The sequence below is a fragment of the Phoca vitulina genome, unplaced genomic scaffold (assembly GCF_004348235.1).
Source record: "Phoca vitulina isolate PV1807 unplaced genomic scaffold, GSC_HSeal_1.0 scaffold16, whole genome shotgun sequence".
Lineage (NCBI taxonomy): Eukaryota > Metazoa > Chordata > Mammalia > Carnivora > Phocidae > Phoca > Phoca vitulina.
In genome coordinates, this window is record NW_022589719.1 from 20941503 (window position 1) to 20962994 (window position 21492).

Sequence of the window (21492 nt, forward strand, 5' to 3'; positions counted from 1 at the left end):
CCAGGGTCCTGGGATTGAGCCCCGCATCGGGCTCCCTGCTCAGCGGGAGGCCTGCTTCTCCCTCTCCCACTCCCCCTGCTTGTGTTCCCTCTCTCACTGTGTCTCTCTCTGTCAAATAAATAAAATCTTTAAAAAAAAAAAAGAAAAAATAGACTTTGAAGCAGGAAGCTCTAATTAGCATTAGAAGAGCTAAAAGAAAAAGATCGGTAATGGCAAATGTTGGAGATGCTGTAGAGCAACCAGAACTCTCATGTGTTGGCAGTGGAAGTATAACAGTACAGATATTTTGGAAAAGTTTGGTTGTCTATTAAAAAGTTAAGCATATATGATACAGGAATTTTACTGGTAGATGTTTATCAAAGAGACATGAAAATACATGTCCACAAAATACTTGTTAAAAAATGCTCACAGCAGATTTATTCATAATAGCCAAAAAAACAGTGAGGTGCCAGTCAATAGAAGAATGGATGAGCAATGGTGTATTTACACAATGGATACTAATTATACTAATGGATTCAGCAAGAAAGATCCAACATCCATATTGATGAATCTCAAAAATACTATGCTAATAAAAGAAATTGGACACAGAAACATGCATAGTATATGATTCCCAACTATATAAAATTCTGAACAGGAGAACTCACCTATGGTGTTAGAAATCAGATCACTGGTTGCTTTGTGGAGGAAAGGGTTGACTGGGAAACAACTTGAAAGGACTTTCTAGAGTGTTGGAAATTTTCTGTGTCTCTAGTAGTCAAAAGTGAATGTTTTACTTAAGATCTGAGCATTTCTCTCTATGTAAATTATACCTGTTTTTAAAAATGAAGGTTAAATAAAGATTTTAGACCGCCAGAAACTGAAAGATGTTACCAACAGACTTGCACTAAACATCACTAAAGGAATTTCTTCGGGCAGAAAGAAAACTATCCTGGCTGGAAACAGGAAAGAGCAGAGAGCAACAGAAAGGGTAAATATTCAGAGTAAATATAAATGAGTATGACCGTACAAAGTAATAACAGTAGTATCTTCTGATAGGAAAGTGCAGCAGCATCAGGTATGAGTCCTTATTTAGTCCAGGGACCGTTCTCTGCCTGCCACACTTTGCTGCCAAGTCACAGTTCAAGTGCAAGGGAACAAGTCAAATGATGTATTGTGGGAACTATCCTGACTTAGATGTCCCAAGTTCCATATAAAAACCAGTATCTTTTGTGATAGCCCCTTAAGTCCTGGAAAGGGCATAGCTATTTACAAGAACCATGGCACTCAGAAGCTCAAAACTGGCTTTCCATGAGGTGTTTATAGTTTATTTCCAGTTCTCCTCATCCAGATACAATTTACCAACTGAGGTCATTTTTACTATAAGCTACCTTGCCTGTAAGAGAACATTCCCCCTTTATTAGGTTTTCAGGAAAATAGAGCTAGAAGCTAGAACCATTTCCACTGTGGGCTCACAGACCAACCTCCATGACCTTGAGTTACTAACTTTAATACAACAACTCTCAGACTTCGGGGTCCACCAGAATCACCTGGAGGGCTTATTAGACTCAACAGATTGCTCGGCTTCCTGAATTAGTAGGACTAGGATTGGGCTTGAGAATGGACATTTCTAGTAAGCTGCTGGGTGATACTGCTGGTATGAAGATCACATTTTGAAACCACTGCCTTAGAAAATGACAGTGATGACAAATAAAGCACGCCTTTCTCATTTATTACTCACAGAAGAACAAGGATGTCCATATCCTCTTTGCTTCCAACTTTAAAATAGTCGTTATCCTTTGTTATTTCTTCAAAAGCCCAAGGAGTTTTTAGTTTGCATTGCCATTAATTATCACTAAGTGTCTGCAGATGACATTGGTCAGTCCCCATGTGAGGGTTAAACCCTCAGGGTGCTGCCCAGGTTGCAGCTGAGGTTGCTTCCACGTGAGCTGCTCAGAAACCTTTGCCACCCCAGATGTGCACCATACTGTGGCCATTTCCAGTGTAGCCAGTTTGTGTGCCAACTTGCCACCTAGCCCTTTTCGACCTGTGTGCTGGTGCAGAGTAGTTCTCCCACTTCTGTCCCCCACTCCCCCAGCTAGGGGCTCAGGGGCACCGCGCCATGCTGATTAGATCTGTGGCCAGCCCAGTTTTGGTCAGAGCCAACCCAGCTACTCCACCCTCTTGTCTGTTCCAGCCCCGGTCACAAACACAGAGTCAAGCTCGAGTCTCTTCCCCACCCCTTGCCGAGCATCAATGCCTAGTTTGACCCAAATGCATCAGCTACCCCAAGGCAATGTCATTCTTGCCAGCCGGCCCACTTACAGCTGCACTTCTGGTCAGTTCCATTTCATGGACAGTGGGGAGGGGAGGAGTGGGCTGTTTCTCTCGGCATAAATTTGTCTCCAGCTTTCATCTAGTCCCACAATGGAAAGATTTATCCTCTATCACATGATGTCAAACTTTTGCCATCAGACTCTGAGAAAGTTGGCCCCCCACTGAGACTTGAGTCTCATCTGCATCTCCCTGGGCATTCTTTTATGTCACAGTGCCTTGGCCACATTGAACCAAGGATATGAAAGTCCATTCCGCTGCTGCTACCACTCGGCAGTATCCACTGTCAGTGGATTTCTGGCCAGCTAGATAAATTTTTTTTTTTTTTTAAGATTTTATTTATTTATTTGACAGAGAGATAGACAGAAGAGCACAAGCAGAGGGAGTGGCAGAGGGAGAGGGAGAAGCAGGCTCTGCACCGAGCAGGGAACCCGATGCGGGACTCGATCCCAGGACTCTGAGATCATGACCTGAGCCGAAGGCAGACGCTTAACCATCTGAGCCACCCAGGCGCCCGCTAGATAAATATTTTATACTCGCACAACTCAGGGCACTTGTGGTCTTGCCTTCACTCAGAAGGATAGAATAGGAAACCCAGTAAGCCAGCCACGCAGCTTTTCACGTGTTTTCCAAGAATTCCCAGAGCAGGGGTGCCTGGGTGGCTCAGTCGTTAAGCGTCTGCCTTCGGCTCAGGTCATGACCGCAGGGTCCTGGGATCGAGCCCCGCATCAGGCTCCCTGCTCTCCCACTCCCCCTGCTCATGTTCCTGTTCTCGCTATCTCTCTCTCTGTCAAATAAATAAATAAAGTCTTAAAAAAAAAAAAAAAGTTCCCAGAGCAGTCTGGCAGCAGTCCCAGGGACAGTTATCTGCCCCTTATCTGCCCCTTCCCCCAAATGACAGCTCAGGGGTAAGGGATCAAGACCACATGAGTTGAGTGTGGGGACAACCCTGGTTTAGAACTCGCAAGTTCCATATAGGAACCAATAACTTTTACGAGAATCTGGTGGGCCTAGAGTCCAAGAATTCCAACAAGGGCCAAGAAACGTCACACTCGGGAATGGTCACAGTCCTTGCAGTCCACTGTAGTTTAGTCAGGTCAGCTTTACCATAACTGTGTTGGCTGGTAACATGGCTGACATTCTACCTTTATTAGGTTTCCAGGGGAACACAGCTAAAAGGTTCACATGAGATTAATTTTCCCATGAGTGCACATGGGCAGGATGTTAGGTTTTAGCATTATCAGGGAAGTAGTAAAATTAAAGTAATCATTTGTATTTTTAGTCTGGAATAATTTAAAGATGCATATTGTAGTTTCTAGGCTAGTCATTAAACGAACAGTTAAAGAATGTATAGTTAAGGAAAAATGGAATAATAAGAAAACATTTGATTAATTCAGTAAAGAAGCAAGAAAGGAAGACAAAAGGAATATAAAATAGAAATATATATGTAAAATATAGGGGGCGCCTGGGTGGCTCAGTCGTTAAGCGTCTGCCTTCGGCTCAGGTCATGATCCCAGGGTCCTGGGATCGAGTCCCACATCGGGCTCCCTGTTCGGCGGGAAGCCTGCTCCCCCCTCTCCCACTCCCCCTGCTTGTGTTCCTGCTCTCGCTGTCTCTCTCTCTGTCAAATAAATAAATAAAAAAATCTTTAAAAAAAAAAAAGAAATATATATGTAAAATATAAAAATGGGTAAAATAAAATAGAAATAGTAAAGCGATAGAGATAAGCACAATATGTCAGTAATGACAGTAAATACAAAGGGACTAAGTATTCCAATTAGAGTACCAACATTATCAGACTGGGTTAAAATACTGAACCCAATTATGTACTGTTCACAACACAAGTAACACACTTTAATATAAGATATTAAATAGTTGAAATTAAACAGATGGGAAAAAGATATATAAATACTAAACAAAAGAAAGCTGGTTTAACTATACTAACATCAGACAATGTGGAATTTAAGGGAAGAAGAATTACTACAGAAAAAGACAATTCATAATAATAGAGTGGTCAGTCCACCAGGAATATAGAAAATTGTAAATCTGTATGTAACCAATAAGATAATTTCAAATAAGGCAAGCATTAAACATTGGCAGATCTATACAGAGAAACAAATGAGTCTACAATCATAATAGATGTCAACCTCTCTCAGTAGGTGATAGAACTAAGCAGACAAAAAAAAGTAAAAATATAGACCATCTTGCTAAAAAACAAATTTGACCTAACATATTTATATAATGTTGCATTAAACTGTGACATAATTCTCATTTTTTAAAAAGCATATGGCTCAGTTGGTAGAGCATGCAACTCTTGATCTTGAGGTTATGAGTTCGAGCCCCATGTTAGGATGGAGCCCACTTAAGATAAATTTTTAAAAAATGCACGTGGACCATTTACCATGTTGATCATAAACTGAGTCATAAATTAAAATATTGAAATAATATGCAGAGTATATTTTCTGACCATAGTGGAATTAAATTAAAAAAATAAAGATCAGAAGCAAGAGGAAAGATGGAAGATCCTCAGCAATTTTGGTGACATTAAGCAGTACACCTCTATGTAACCCATGGGTCAGTGAAAGCCCAAGCAAAATTAGAAAATATTTTGAAATGAATGATAACAAAAATAAAGCATGTCAAAACTTGTGGGAATGCAGCTAAAGCAGTGCTTGAGGGAAGTTTATAGCCCGTAAATGGATATATTAGTTTAAAAAAAAAAAAAAAAAAGACCAGAAATCAGTGATCTATGCTTTAATCTCAAAAAGCTAGAAAAAGAACAAATCAAAACTACAGTGAGATATTTCTTGCCAATGATACTGGCAGAAATTCAGAAATTTGATAGACTCAGTGAGGCTATGGGGAAATTGGCACTGCTCTTCATACATTGCTGGTGGAAAGGCAAAGTGGAATAACCTTTATGGAGAGAAAATTGACTACATCTAGCAAAATTATACATTCATTTACCTGTGTAGCCAGCTTTCAGGAATCTTTTCTAAAAATACACTGGCAAAAAAATTAATACAAAAATACCTATGAATAAGGCTGTTGATTGTAGCCTCATTTGTAATAGCAGACTGGAAACAACCCAAATGCCCAACAGAAGGAGACTGATTAAATAAAAACTCATCCATGGGTGTTTATTGGGTGTGAACATCCACACAATGGAGTCTTTTACAGCTGTCAAAAAGAATGAAGACAATTTCTGTAAACTTCTATGAAGTAATCTCCAGGATATAGCCAGTGAAAAAAAGGAAAAGTGGAGAAAATCATCTCTCTGATTACAATATTTTGTTTTTTAAACAATGGCAAGGTGGGGGATGTATGTAGAGAGAAACAGATATTTTAAAATGGAAGAGTAACTTTTAAAAATACTTGTAAATGGTTTTCCATAGAGGGAAGAAAGAAATTGGATGGGAAAGACTGGGCATAAAGCTAGTTTTCCTTGAATCTACATTGTCTTTTCTACTTGACTTTGAAAACAAATATTTTATATAATTACAAAACAAATTTTAATAAGGCAATTCCTAATTAAAAGTAAAATTAAGTGAGCCCAACTGTGTATTCAGTTGGTGGTATAACCACATCAAGAGGAACTATTCCAAGTGACTTTAAAAGACAATTATTTGACTGCCTCCCTTGATGGGATTTACCCTAAGCACAAAAGAGAACCTTAGTCATTTTCAGTAATACTATCGTTAATAATACTGATATTGTTCTGAGGTTGTAGGTGTGTGCAATGCAAAATAAACGAGTAATTTTGTTGGTGATGTTGAGAACTAGAGTTTGGGTACAGGTGAAGGACATAAAAGTGTGAGAATGATGATGTTAAGTAAATGTCTGTAGTCGTGAATTAGAAATAATAGCAAAACTTTCTCATGTATTTACACATTTCCTAACTTTATTTGATGGAAAGACTAGTATCAGTGAGTAACCCAGTATTGGTAAGCACACTTTGTGCCTAGATATTGATGTTTAGATACCATTTTCCACTAAAAGGAACCAGAATTCCTTGGAGAAAGGGCTTCTACCAAGTCTGGGAAAGCAAAGAGGCTCCCAAAGTCAACAAAGTTTGTGTCAGAAGAACTCAGAGCCAACTGGAATATGCTTCCATTGGCCAAAGATGGAACACTTTGAGCAGCAAAAATCAACAAAGCAACTGAGTGGGTGGAACACATCACATATATTAAATGATATTTAAACTCCCAAATTCACTATGAGGATTTGGTCTTGGAGGATGCATGGGAACAACTTAGTTTTTTGTTTTGTTTGTTTTTTGGTGTTTTGTTTTTTTTTTAATGTAAAGAGAAAATAACAAATATGTTTCCTTCCTTTCTAAATGAACTGTACTTTGGGGTAAATGATTCATTGATGAGAAAAAATCTCTTTATAGGAATATTCCAACCAGTAAACTAGAAATGATAAAATTAGAATATTACAGTTTTGCTGCTCCTAATTAATTTATGGCAGTGATCATCACTCACTGCTAACTTCACAAATACACCCAGACACTGTGTGGGGTACCGTTGGACGTTCACATTACCACCTGTGAAGTGTTTTGCCACCCTCCCTCCTCGGTAAGTCAAATCTGAGGCCAGTCAAGCCTCTGACTACCAACTAATGGGAAATACAGGGGACAAAGGAGCATGTTAGATGACTCCTGGGATGCCATCAGCAGAATCCAGTCAGTGGAAAACAACAGGATGAATAACCCCATTTCTTCTACAGAAATGTTAAAAAGTAGATGAAGATGAACCCTAGAAATCAAGAGACTTACAGAACACATTAACCAATGGCAACATACGGACTTTATTTAGATTATGATTCAGATTACAAAAGCAGAACGAACCTGCATAAGACAACCAGGGGAGGGGCGCCTGGGTGGCTCAGTTGGTTAAGCGACTGCCTTCGGCTCAGGTCACGATCCTGGAGTCCCTGGATCGAGTCCCGCATCGGGCTCCCTGCTCGGCGGGGAGTCTGCTTCTCCCTCTGACCTCCCCCCTCTCATGTGCTCTCTCTCATTCTCTCTCTCAAATAAATAAATAAAATCTTTAAAAAAAAAAAAAAAAAGACAACCAGGGGAAACAGGACTATTGATGATATTAAAAAATAATTTTCAATATTTTAGGCAAGCTTTATTAATCTTATGTTTTAATCATGAGTTTTTATCTTTTAGAGGTACACGCTGGAAAACTTACTGATGAAATTATATGAAGTCTGGGATTTGCTTCAGATTAATATGGATGAGGGGTTAGAGAAAATCAGAAGTGACCATGAGTTGATAAGTGTTGAAGCTGGGCAATGAGTGCATGGAAGTTCTTATACTATTGCCTTCTTTTGTATATATTTGAAATTTCTCATTATAAAATATTTTTTAAATGTTATCTCAAAGATGAGCAACCAAATAGCATATCAGCAATGAGGAAGTTAAAAAAACAAATTGACACATCTTAAACTAAAAATATATTTGTTTGGGGGCGCCTGGGTGGCTCAGTCGTTAAGCGCCTGCCTTCGGCTCAGGTCATGATCCCAGGATCCTGGGATCGAGCCCCGCATCGGGCTCCCTGCTCCGTGGGAAGCTTCCTTCTCCCTCTTCTACTCCCCCTGCTTGTGTTCCCTCTCTCGCTGTGTCTCTCTCTGACAAATAAATAACATCTTTAAAAAAATAAAAATAGGGCGCCTGGGTGGCTCAGTCGTTAAGCATCTGCCTTCGGCTCAGGTCATGATCCCAGGGTCCTGGGATCGAGTCCCACATCGGGCTCCCTGTTCGGCGGGAAGCCTGCTTCTCCCTCTCCCACTCCCCCTGCTTGTGTTCCTGCTCTTGCTATCTCTCTCTCTGTCAAATAAATAAATAAAATCTTTAAAAATAAATAAATAAATAAATAAATAAAAATAAATATATTTGTTTAGGTTGAATACTCATTGGGTGAATTAGACACAAATAACTAGTGAATTGCGAGCTTTGTGTATAAAAAATTACCTAAAATATTATAGAGACAAGAAGATAAGTGAATCAACAGATTCAGGAAGCGTGCTGTATTCCAAGCTGGATAAATAAAAAGAATTCCATGCCTAGCTACATCATAGTAAAACAGCAAAGACAAAGGTATCTTAAAAGCATCTGTTTCATTCAGGGTACTGTCAGGAAAACAGAAACAACATTAGGTAATTCAGAAGAGCAAACTGAAGGTAGAGAATGGATTACATTGTTGTGGGAGGGCGAAAAAGAAAACAAAGGGAACACGTGACTGGTAAGCTAGAGATACCAACCGTTGGGCCTGGCTCCCACCCCTAGGGATGAGAGAAACAGGCAGGCAGTGGGGTTTTCAAAATCTAAGCGTTCACAGGCAGAGTTCTGGCAAGCGGGAGTTCTGGCTTCTGAAGAGGGATCCGAGCCTGGCTGCTGAAGGGATGCAGTGAGGCTGGGTCTGGGAGTGCAAGGTACTGTTGCTCAGATGACAGTGACAGGTGCAACACGCAGACAGGAAGAGAAAAGCCCCTTCTCCCCCTTGCCTTCCGGTCTGCTAGCGTGCACGTTTGCAGACCCCAACAAGAAGCCTGCTGGCGAAGGAGAACTGTGGTTTGCAGAGTTCCAGCCACGGTACCACAGAGCAGATTATATAATTTTGGATAATAAAGACCACAACATGCATGCATGAATTTATTCATCAACAAATATGTAGCAGAGGCCTACTGTGTACCAAATAACTTTTTAAGTGCTTGGGATAAATCAGTGAAGAAAAATTTAGACAAAGATCTCTGCCCTTATGGAGACAGAAAGGACAGATTACAGAGGAATGATGGTTAAAATGACAGCCTGTTTCTTACAGCAACTATCTAAGCCAGATGATAGTTTTGAAAGCATACTGGGCCCCCCTAGAATTGTGTACCTTACAATGAGAGAAGAATAAAGACATTTAAAGATAACTGGGAAAAGTTTACTACCAAGAGTCCTACCTAAAGGAACTTCTCTATATGAAAGCCAAAGGATTGTCTGAGACAAAAGAAGATTTGCTAAGCAGATAAAATTAATCAGGCATGCAAACCCAAACAAACATGTCTGTAGAAAATGATAGTTTGTGGGATTTTTAAGAGAAATGGCTAAACTGAAATACTGTACAAAACAATATACATTTGAGGGTGGGATGATCCAAGTTAAGATGTTCAAAAGGCCTCTTAACATTTAGGAGGAGTGAATTAACACATTGCTTGGACTTTGCGTTAAATACTGAGTAAAGATTTAAGGTTAACCATTAAAAAGAATGCACAAATCCCAAATCTTTGAGGATAAAATAATGAAGGTAGGAAGGGGAGGATCAAAAAAAAAAAAAAAAACATGCAAGAAGTGGCAAAAAAAGGAAAAAAGCGTTTAAGGATCAGACCAACAGCAACAAAAAATGATAAGAACAAATAGAAGCCAAGAAGTAAACAATCTTTTTTTTTTTTTTTAAGATTTATTTATTTATTTGACAAAAACACAGCGAGAGAGGGAACACAAGCAGGGGGAGTGGGAGAGGGAGAAGCAGGCCTCCCGCTGAGCAGGGAGCCCGATGTGGGGCTCGATCCCAGGACCCCGGGATCATGACCTGAGCTGAAGGCAGGCACTTAATGACTGAGCCACCCAGGCGTCCCCCAGAAGTAAGCAATCTCAAAAACAATCTGTAATAAAGGGCAGGGCAAGTTCAGTTTCTTTAATAAAAGTATTCAAATTATCTCTCTTCTTGAGTGAGTTTTGTTGTGTCTTTAAAGAAATTTGTCCACTTCATCTAAGTTGTTGAATTTATTAGCATAAAATTGTTCGTAATATTTTTTTTTCTCATTCTGCTAACATCTGTAGGATCTGTTATTATGCTGTCATATGACATATGCTGTCATAATTCTGATGTTGGTACTTTGTATCTTTTCTCTTTTTTTTCCTGATCAGACTGACTAGAAATTTATCCATTTTATTGATCCTCTCAAAGAACCAAGAACTCAAGGTTTTGGATCCATTGATTTTTCCCTGTTGTTTTTATTTTCTCCTTCATTGATGTCTGCTCTTACCTTTACTATTTCCTGTCTTGTGCTTCTTAGGATTTAATTTGCTGGGGGTTTTTTTAGTTTCTTTATGTGGAAGCTTAGGTTATTGATTTGATCCCTTGCTTTTCTAAGATAGGTGTTTAGTGCTAAAAGTTCCCTCTAAATTCTGTTTTAGTCGCATATCACAAATTTTGTCGTGTTTTCATTCAGTTTTTATTTTATTTTATTTTATTATGTTAGTCAACATACATTACATCATTAGTTTTTGGTATTTTCATTCAGTTTAAAATAGGTTATAATTTTCCTCCTAATTTCTCCTTTGATCTCTAAGTTATTTAGAAGTATGTTATTTGGGTTTCCAACTATTGGGCATTTTCCAGATCTCTTTAATTGATTTCTAATTTAATTTCATTGCAGTAAATGAACATAGTTTGTGTGACTTAAATTCTTTTGAACTTATTCAGACTTGTTTTATGACCCAGAAAATAATCTGTCTTGGTAAATGTTCCATGTACATCAGAAAAGAACACTACCACTGTTAGAGTATTTTAGAAATGTCATTTAGGTCAAGTTGTTTGATAATATTGTTCATGTCTTCTTTATCTTTACTCATTTTTTGTGTATTTCTTCTGTTATTGAGAAGCATATTGAAATCTACAGCTATAATTCTGAATTTGTATATATTTTATTTTCTATCAGTTTTTTATTCTTGCATTTTTAAGTTCTATTATTAGGTGCAGAAATCAATGAAACAGAAACCAAAGGTAGAATAGAGATCCACAACCCAAAAGTTGTTTCTTCGAAGCACTAGTCAGACAGAATTAATCAAGAAAAAATAAAGCACAAATAACTGATATTGAGGGAAAGGGGAAGCAAAACTACAGCTAAAAAGATAAGAAAATGATACAATTATGCCAATAAATTTGAAAACAATTTGTAAGACAAATTGAAGACAAATTTCTAGAAAAATGTAATTACCCAAATTCATTTGGGTATCAGAACTCAAATAAATTGAAGCAGTAGGTTAAAAAAAAATCTTCTTACAAAGAATATAAGGTGTATTTATTTTAAATATGACTTCTACCAAACTTTTAAGAAATACACCATCTCAATATAAACAGACTCTTCTGGACAGCGGAAAAGGGAACAACTTTCCAGTTAATTGTTTGAGACAAGACTAGTGTAACCTTGAAAACAAAACTAGACAAAGACATTATGAGAAAGAAAAATTATACTCTAAGCTCACTCACAAACATAGGTATCAAAACCATAAACCAAGGGGCACCTGGGTGGCTCAGTCATTAAGCATCTGCCTTCATCTCAGGGTCCTCAGATCAAGGCCTGCATCGGGATCCCTGCTGTGTGGGAAGCCTGCTTCTCCCTCTCCCGCTCCCCCTGCTTGTGTTCCCTCTCTCCCTGTCTCTCTCTGTCAAATAAATAAAATCTTAAAAAAAAAAAAAAAAGCCAAATTTTAACAGACTAAATCCAACAGCATATATTTTTCTTTTACAGGATGCACCTTTATCAAGTTGGGTTTATCCCAGAAATACAAAAACGGTCTAACTTTAGGAAAACTCTGTATTTCATCAACCAAATTAAAGGCTTAAAATTATGAAGTTATTACAGTAGATTGTATTTGATAAAATGCAATACCATTCATGATGTAAATTAATGCAAATTAAGAATAGACAGGACTTCCTTAATCTGATGAGAAGAATCAACAAAGTATTACAGCAAAGATTTTTTTTTTTAAAGATTTTTTATTTATTTATATGACAGAGATGGAACACAAGCAGGGGGAGTGGGAGAGGGAGAAGCAGGCTTTCCGAGGAGCAGGGAGCCTGATGCGGGGCTCGATCCCAGGACCCTGGGATCATGACCTGAGCCGAAGGCAGACGCTTAACGACTGAGCCACCCAGGCACCCCACAGCAAAGATGATTCTTAATGGGGAAATATTTAAAATAATTCTTCAAAATCAGGAAAGAGAATGCTCACCATCACTTTTTTCCAAATTTGTACCAAAAGTCCTAGCAAGTACAGTAAATTAAAAAAAAAAAATTATTGTCCTAAGTATTAGGAAGAAAAAAACCAAAATATTATTCAGAAATGTTGTGATTATCTACATAGCAAACCCAAAAGAATCTACAAATTTTTAGAAATAATATTTTTATCAAGATAGCTGCCTGTGAAGTCAATAAAAATAAGTTGCATTTCTATACAGCAGCAAAAAGTATTTGAAAACACAATTTTCAAAGTGTATTTCCATCGCTACAGAAATATAAAGTTCCCAATAATAAATCTAACAAAAAATTTGTAAGCCCTGTCTGCACAAAGTGATACAACTCTATTGAAAGGCATTTTAAAAGACCTAAATAGAGAGATATATAATGTTCATGGATAAGACGACACACATCATAAACATGTCAGTTTTCCCTAATTTGATTTATGGAGTCAATGCTACTATAATAAAAATACAAGTTTGGTTTTTTTTATGGTACTTGAAAAGCAGACCTTTATATGGAAGGGTAAGGAATAGACATAACACTCTTGAAAAAAATAAGGTTGTGAGAGTTGCCTTACTTTTATGAAAAATTATAAAACAAGCCATAATGCCGTGTGCTCAAGGATAAACAGAAATAATGACAAGCGGAGACTACATAGAAAGTCCCGAGGCAGACTCTGACATACACTGGACTGTGGAAGATCAGCTGGGAGAAGGGGGATTTTGCAGGAAGCTGTGCTGGGGCAATTGCTGAGCTCATTCATCCTAACCTCACAGCTTACACAAAAAAGGAATTCCATTTGAATTAAGGATTTGAGTATGAAAAACAAAGCCTTAAAAATTAGAATAAAATGTGGGAGATGATCTTTCTGGCCTTGGAATAGAAAATGATTTCTTAAGATACTAAAGCACTAACTAGAAAAGAAAATGTAAATAAGTTCAACTACATTAAAGTTTAAACTTTTTTTAATTAAATGCATTTTTTAAATGAAAGAGAGATAAGCCAGAGTGAGAGAAAGTATGTGTAACACATTCAACCTACAAGGACTGATAGGCAGAACATATAAACAAATTGATGAGAAAGATAAATAATAAAATAGGTACATAAAAGATATTAACAGACCCTTCATTGAAAGAAGATGTGTGTGGCCAATAAACTCAAGAAACAATTTCAGTCTCACTAATGATCAGGAAATGCAAACCGAGACCACAGTAAGATGCTGTTTTACCCCCACCGATGACACCAAGAATTAGAAAGGCTACAAAGCAAGAAGCACTTCTAAACATTGATGGGATTGTAGATTGTTACAGCACCTGTAAGGAACAAGTTAGCATTCTCGTGTTCTGTTGGACCTTTGCATATCTTGTGAACCAGCAATCCTACCCCTAGGTATCTGCTGTAGACTGGAGAAACTGCACATTTATTTGCAACAGAAAACTTGAAAACAGGAAATAACTCAGAGCCCCCATCTACAGAAAATGGATAAATACATTATAATATATTCACTTAATGGACATTTAATTGTGCAGCAAGGAAATTGAATGAGCTAAAGCTACACACAACATGGATGGATTTTAGAAATAGAGTGTTCAGTAAAAACTTGGTCCCAGAAGACTCCTTACAGTGTTAGACCACTTTAATAATGCACGGGATGAAGTACACTAAGTATTATATTGTTGAAGCAAATATGTGTGTGTGTGTGTGAGAGAGAGAGATGGAACAGTGTTTTAAAAAGCAATGGAGGGCCGCCTGGGTGGCTCAGATGGTTAAGCATCTGCCTTCGGCTCGGGTCATGATCCCAGGGTCCTGGGATCAAGCCCCACGTCAGGCTCCTGGCTCAGCGTGGAGCCTGCTTCTCCCTCTCCCTCTGCCTCTCCCCCTGCTCATGCTTTCTCTCTCTCTCTCTCTCTCTATATATATATATATATATATATCTGTGTCTCAAATGAAAAATAAAAATCTTTAAATAAAAAAAATTAAAAAGCAATGGAATAACAGCATTTAGGATGGTGTGTGCCTCTGGAGAAAAGGCAAGAGGCTAGACACATGGGTGGCTGGCTGCAGGTTCATTCTTCACTAGGGTGGCAGCTTCTGGGATATTCGTTACTTTATGTTTTATAGCATAGGTGTATATTTTTATATAATCGTGTTATATGTATATATAATTATATAAATATGTTCTTTTGTATGTGTGAAATATTGGCATTAAAGAAAGATAATTTGAGTTTTAAAAAAGAATCCTTTTGAGAAACCAGTCAAAAGGACCAAGTCACTAAGAAGGGGGAGTAAGTCAGGCAGCCTCAGATTTCTTTGCAGCCACCAAGCAATGGAACAATGCCAACACATTATTCAAGGAAAGAAAGAATGAGCCAGCTGTCCTTCAGGTGTGAAGGCTGCAGACAGAAAGTTTTGAACATGTCTGTTAGTTTGCTAGGGCTACCGTAACGAAGCACCACAGACTGGGTACTTTAAACGGTAGAAATTTGTTCTCTCACATTTCTGGAGGCCACAAGTCTGGGATCCAGGTCCCAACAGGGTGGGTTTCCTCTGAGACCTCCCTCCTTGGCTGCCGATGGCTAGCCTCTTGCTGCCTCTCCACAGGGTCATCCCTCTGCACACAGGACCCTGACGTATCTCTTCCTCTCCTGTAAATCCTTCATATAAACCCAGTCTTATTGGATTAAGCCCTCACACTGATGGCCTCGTTTTAATTTAATTACCTCCTTAAAGACCTTACCTCCAAATACAGTTACATTCTGAGGTATGAGAGGCTGAGATTTCAACATATGTGTCTTGGAGGAGCACGATTCAGCGCGTAACAATCTCCAAGAATATTGTTCCCACCAACAGTACTGGGCTGAACCTCAGCCAACCATGGGATGATTGGGGAAACCACACAAAAGTAATGTCATGGTCAATGAATATATTTAACTGCAAAACCAGTAGGAAAACAAATATGGGGAATAGGGTGATAGAATATCAATACTACATGCCCTGACAATGAAGAATAATAAAATTACCAAAAAAAAATTAGATTGGAAGAAAGAAAGAAGGTAGAAAGCAGAAAGCAGGGTAAATTTTCTGATGGCTTCATCTGTAATGGCTGGGAGTTAGAGACCATCCATCAAAGGGGGCAAATGAAATAGACAGGAAACTCCAAAATTAGACCTAAATTAAGTGCTGAAATTTTGTATATGGTAAAGGTAGCATCTCACTGGGAGAAGAGAGATGAATTATTTGTTAAATCTTATTGGGACAACTTAGTAACCATCTAAGTTGAAGCCATATCTTTTACACCAAGTTAAATTTCAAATGGGTCAAATATTTGAATGTGAAAAATGAAACTATAAAAGTTCTGGGGGAAAAGCGTGGTAAAATTTCTTGATAACCTTGAAGTAAGCAAGACCTTGTGAGCTACAACTGAAAATCCAGAAGCCATCTAAATTAATCAGCTGCACTGTGGAAATCAAAACCTACATCACACAAAAAACCATAGGTCCAAAGGCAGACATCAGAAAACTGAGGGAATGTATCTGTAATTCATGTCACAGGCAAGGGACTAACCTCTCTAATACATATATTTAAGAGACACCAGCTTCAACTCACCATTCCTTTGTAGAACCAGACATCCTGGGTCCTTTCCAGCATGGCAGCCCTCTACTGGAGAGTGAAAGGCCAAGGAAAGAAGGCCATCGACTGCCTCCGCCAGGCCCTCCACTATGCTCCACACCAGATGAAGGTGAGTGGGACTCAGAAGTGCGAATTTCTGGCTCTTGGTCCTTTCCATTGTTGGTTATGAGGTTTCAACTAGGCTTCCTCACGCTCAGCCAGTAAGAAAGTGGCAAAAGGCTAGCATAGGTTGGAAGAACCTTCAGCCCCACTTACACCTTCCCTGCCTCCGAAAATAGGAACATGGGGGAAGGTCTTCAAGATTCCATCATTTAATGCCCCTTCCACTGTATGCAGAGCCACCCAACGTACAACAAACACACTGGCGTGGTCAGGCCATCACCCCGCAGGTCCTTCTGGGATTAGCTTACCCCCAGGGGCCTGGAGGCCTGTGACACTTGTTTTATGTATCCTGCTGACCTAAGCTTGTTTCCAGACACTGAAACCGAAGCAGTTTCCATCTCTTCTTACGTATCGGCCAGTTCCTGGTCTCTGACTTCACCTTTTCCACAAGAACAAAAAGCCCTGCTAACTCAGTGTCACATCAGTCTTTTCAAAAATGCCAGTTATTGCTGTGATGACTGAGAACGTTCAGCTTTTTAAAAGCACAGTTGTATCCACACGTGCTGAGTTCTGCGTTCGCCTCCACATCTCAGACTTCCTGAAGACACGGCTCGTGTCTCCTTGGTTCTTAAGGGCAGCGTATGGAATGGTGTCCGGAGCTCTGCCTCTTGGGAGCTTTGTGACCTTAGGCAAGTTATGAAGCTCTGTGACCTCATATAATGACCTCATTCTGCGAGTGTCCAGTAAGGACAAAGGGGGGTCCTTTTTCCCTAGGTCTTCTGGATCTCCTGTAGAACCCTGCACAGTGTGAGACAGGTGGTACTTGCTTGGGGTGCTACTTGTTCAGCCCATCGTTCTGTGCTCTGTACTTCCAGCCATTGGGTACTCTAGGTCAGGGGCCAGAAAACGTTTTCTGTAAAGGGCCATGCAGTAAGAAATTTAGGCTGTGTGGGCCAGACAGCCTCTGTTGGAGCCACTCGGTTCTGCCATGTGGGCCTGAAACAGCCACAGAAATACGTAAAGGAACAGGAATGGTTACATTCCAAAAAAAACCCTTACAAATAGAGGCAGCAGGCTAGATCCGGCCTGTAGGCCAGAGTTTGCCGGCCCCTGCTTCGAGCAGATGATGCCGTGGACCTTGCAGAAGACACTTCGACTCTCCGACAGCAAGACTCCCAAGTGTGGTCTGTGGACAGGTGTCGGGCCATGAACTGTTTCTTACCGGTCTGCAGCGAGTCAGGAACCTGCCCCGGCAGTCCACCAGCAACTTCCCTAAGCAGATTGTTTACTCAGCTGACTCTTGTGCTTTGTGTTTTGAGGCCAGACTTTCCTAATGAAAAAAGTCATGCATTGGTTTATGTCCCCATGCAGCCTGCTCATCTGTCCCAGACCAGTAGCAAACAGAAGACTAGCAGGTTCAGCTGCGTTACTCAGTCACTTACCAGGAAGAACTTACTGCATTATTAAGGATTGGAACCACCAGGAATGAAAACTCGGAAATCAGTATCCTTTCCTTCTCACCATTCTCCTTCCTTTCCCAGGACGTGCCCCTGATCAGCCTGGCGAACATCCTGCACAACGCCAAGCTCTGGCACGACGCCGTCATAGTGGCCACCATGGCCGTAGAGATCGCGCCACACTTTGCCGTGAACCACTTCACGCTGGGCAACGTCTACGTGGCAATGGTGAGGTTGCTGCGGCGGGCAGGGCATGCCAGCTCCGCCGCTGTCCCTCCCCGGCACACCTTTGCTTTCAAACTCCCTTGACGTGTCCGTGTCTTCCAGCTTCCTGTACGTTTTGTGTCTCCGATTGCTAGCTCCACCAGAGGTCTAGTTCATGGCTGAGGAGTTTGTGAATTAAAAAAAAAAAAATAGGACATGAAATTCATCTAAGTATTTGCAACTGTGTAGCTCCCCCCGGTGAGTGTCACACTAACAGTAGAGTCAGATTTACCTACAATTTTCTGGAGACTTCACCTGTCCCAGAAAACCTTACCTGACACTCCAGGGGGACAGAAGCACCCGGGCTCTCCTGCCTATGTCGCTGCACTCATGAGGCCCTGTACATGTCTCTCTTGCCATATTTTCGCCTTGTTTTATAATTTTTTAAGTATCTGTCTCTCCCCCCTAGACAGTGCACTCCTTAGGGAAGAGATTCCTCTTCATCTTTCTGTTCCTAGCACGTCACAGTGTGTGGCACATGCTAGGTGCTCATCACATGTTTCATGAATGGTGGCATGCCACTAGTTTCACAGGATACCATTTTCAGAGAAAATGGCAAAGCCATCATCCAGAACCCTCATTCTGGTCCGAAACAAGGGCGGAGTTCAGAACTTAAAATCCCAGGGGTCCCCTGGAAGCTGCCATAGCTGAATTTAACATGAGAATTGTGCCATGCATTTCATCTAAAGCTTGGTGTCCCACATGGGGCGATTCCCAAGGTCCTCTCAATAAAAGTTAATAGAATGAGCAGCTTGAAGCTGTAAGTTTTATGTGTCATCCTTGACTTGAAAGGCAGCGAGTATAATTTGGCCAGGTAGATATTGCTGAATGTGCAAATTTCCTTCTCTGCTTCTTAAAATCGAAGAATCTATTTTTGTCCCCAGTAAATGTGAAATTTGCTACTATGAATGAGGAATTCTGCCTCTCATTTGCCTAGAAGGAGTCATTTAACCATTTGGTTTGGACTCCTCTTTGAGACTATTGGTCTAAGTAAAAGATTAACACCTTCAATATGACAGCAGTCATTTCCAAACGATGTTCATATTTTTAAATGCTATGGAGAACAAAAAACTGTTTCAAAATTTACAGCACCTGACTTTGAGATACTTAACGTCCATCTTTCTAGCTATAGTAGAAAATTCAGGGAGATGCCTAAGGAGCATTTGCCAGGCCCAGTTCTAGAGGTTTCTGTGAGGATTAAATGGAGGGTTTTCATAAAGCACCCGGCACAGTGCCTGAGTACTCAGCAACGTTGGTCCTCACTGTTACCTCCAGGATTACTCCCACTGTTGGGTCAGACCTTTGTAAAGTCCATCTCCCCTTCCCCTCTGGCTCTTGGGCTCTGCCTTCCTTTTCTTTGTGATATTGTGCCTTGGGGGTGGTGTTCCCTTCCAGACCTCAGAGTTTTCCTCAGAGATGTAGATCCATTGAGAAAACACTGCAGGATTGCTCCTAGCACAGAGGTGCTTCTCGAAAAAGAAGTCACGGTACATACTTAGCCAGGTGGTGGTATCCCTCTCACATCTGTCCCTTTGCCCCTTGCAGGAGGAGTTTGAGAAAGCACTGGTGTGGTATGAATCGACGCTGAAGCTGCAGCCTGAGTTCGTTCCGGCCAAGAACCGAATCCAGACCATCCAGTGTCACTTAATGCTAAAGAAGGGACGGCGCTCTCCTTAGTGCACCCTCCTCTCTCTCTCTCTTCTCTCTCTCTCATTTCTTGCTCTTCTCATGCTCTTAAAAAAAAAAAAAAGAATAAGAAAAGAAACCAATCATTGTCAGTATCTACTTTTAATGATGTGTGTGAAAATAACTGAGTAAGACTTACAGCAGGACTTTTACGTATGTGGGAATCGGTTTGTCTTTGTTTTTAAGTCCCCTCTTTCCCCAAGCCAACCTCAGAAACACAAATGTCTCAAAAGGAAAATGCAGTGGAAAGATACCGTGTAAATACTGAGCCAAGACGTTTCTGGAGCTGTGCTCTGTCTCCAAAACCTCGATGCCTTTAGGGCTTTTCTCAGTGGTCCAGCCAGCCTCCTCCTCCTCCTCCTCGTTGGCGGAGGATGAAACCACGTTGCACATTCTCTGCTTCCTGTCGCAGCCTCTGTTGTCAGTGGAAATGCAGAAGCCCATCCGGTGCCAGTGAGGAGCAACGTCGTGCGCTCTCGCCATTAGATCCATATGCCATCCCCCGTCACGTCCGGTCCATGCTGCTATGTCACAAACCCTCAGAGGTAGTTTGCAGGGGAGCGAGGGGAAATGATTTTTAAAAACAAAATATTTACAACAACAAAAACTCTTAGGATCACCTGACCTTTGTAATGTTATTTATGTTGGGGAGGGAGGGGGGCGCCGAGAAGGGGAAATCAGCAGTGTACAACCTCTATATCATTTGTACTTTAATTACAAATCACAAGGAAACCAATAAGTTGAAATCCTATATAACAGGTTTATATATATAGAATATGTATATTTGAAGCCCTCTACAGACTGAGTCTATGTTTTACTAATTCTTTGTTCACTGTGTTACCCATCTTGGAATAAGGTGTGAGTGTCAGCTCCTTCTCTCTGAGGCCTTCAAACGTAGCTCCTCGGGAGAGAGCGATGCACCAAGGTTGAGTGTTTCCGTGCAATGCTTTTACCTCTGGTCCCAGGAGAATCAGAAACTCCAGACATTTTGGAATCTTCAAGGGCACATACTGAGAACAAAAATAAAAGTTGTTTATGAGCAAAATAGGTCTGGAGTGTGTTTTTTCTTTAAAACCAGGCTAACGTGGACAGTTCAGAAGCCAACGATAACTCTGGATCTGATCCTCTCAAGTCCTGGGTCATCTTCATCTTTCTTTCTTTCCACAATGGCAAGGTGAGGGGAGAAACAATCCATCACTAGACTTTATGGCTGATGAACTTATTAGCATGATACATTTGACCGGGAAAGATGCACTATCAGCAAGTGTTGAGAGTTGGGTATATAATTGACCTTCCCAGAAAGGAAGAATCATCTAAGTCACAAAGTCACATCCCCTCAGGTGAGCACGGATCCTGAGGTTCATCTAGGTAAGCTTCATGGAGAGCCTTGGTGAGAGTCCTGCAGGGACGGGCGCACACCACACAGCCAGCGAATGTTACCTCTTGTTAGCAGAGGTCTTCAATCCTGCTGCCACATCTTCCCAATTCTAGAAATAAATTACTTTTTCCTTCATGTTAAGGGTTTTGTTCCATTTCTGGACCGATTCAAAAGTTTGACTGCTTCCAACAGTCATTCCTAGCCTGGAAGGTAAGGAGCGTGCCCCGTGAGAGCATTTAATAGAAATGCCGCCTGAAGAAATTTTTTATCTGTTTTTCACTTTGGTGGATTTCTTCCATTCTGTCTTCCAATTCACTAAGTCTTCAGCTGTGCCTAGTCTACTGCTTATCCATTGAGATTTTTGTTGCAGTATATTTTTCATTCGTAGGATTTCTGTGTGGTTCTTGTTCATCATATCTGTCTGCTCATGTTTCATGATCTCTCCTTGTTTTATGGGTGCTAGTCTTTCTTTTAACAACTTGAACATTTTCAGCATTCTTACTTTTCCAAATCTATTATTTCTTGTTCATCAGGAATGAGTTCTACTTGTTGGGCATGTGGACTGTTGACCCCATAATGCTAGAATTCCCTGGTTCTCAGTCTTTAAATCTCTGCTCTTCTCTGTATTCTCTCACATCCTTA

At 40.4% G+C, this 21492-nt stretch overlaps 1 protein-coding gene across 2 annotated transcripts in view; it reads left to right on the plus strand.

Moving 5' to 3' along the window:
- Positions 1-20519, plus strand: part of TTC17 (tetratricopeptide repeat domain 17) — a 115899-nt gene extending 95380 nt beyond the window's left edge. For both annotated transcript variants that reach the window (XM_032413934.1, XM_032413935.1), the window contains 3 exons: positions 15953-16072; positions 17607-17750; positions 19332-20519. In XM_032413934.1, coding sequence (XP_032269825.1) covers positions 15953-16072; positions 17607-17750; positions 19332-19463 — 396 coding nt within the window. In that variant the 3' untranslated portion in view covers positions 19464-20519. The remainder of the gene's footprint in view (positions 1-15952; positions 16073-17606; positions 17751-19331) is intronic.
- The last annotated feature ends 973 nt before the right edge of the window (positions 20520-21492 follow it).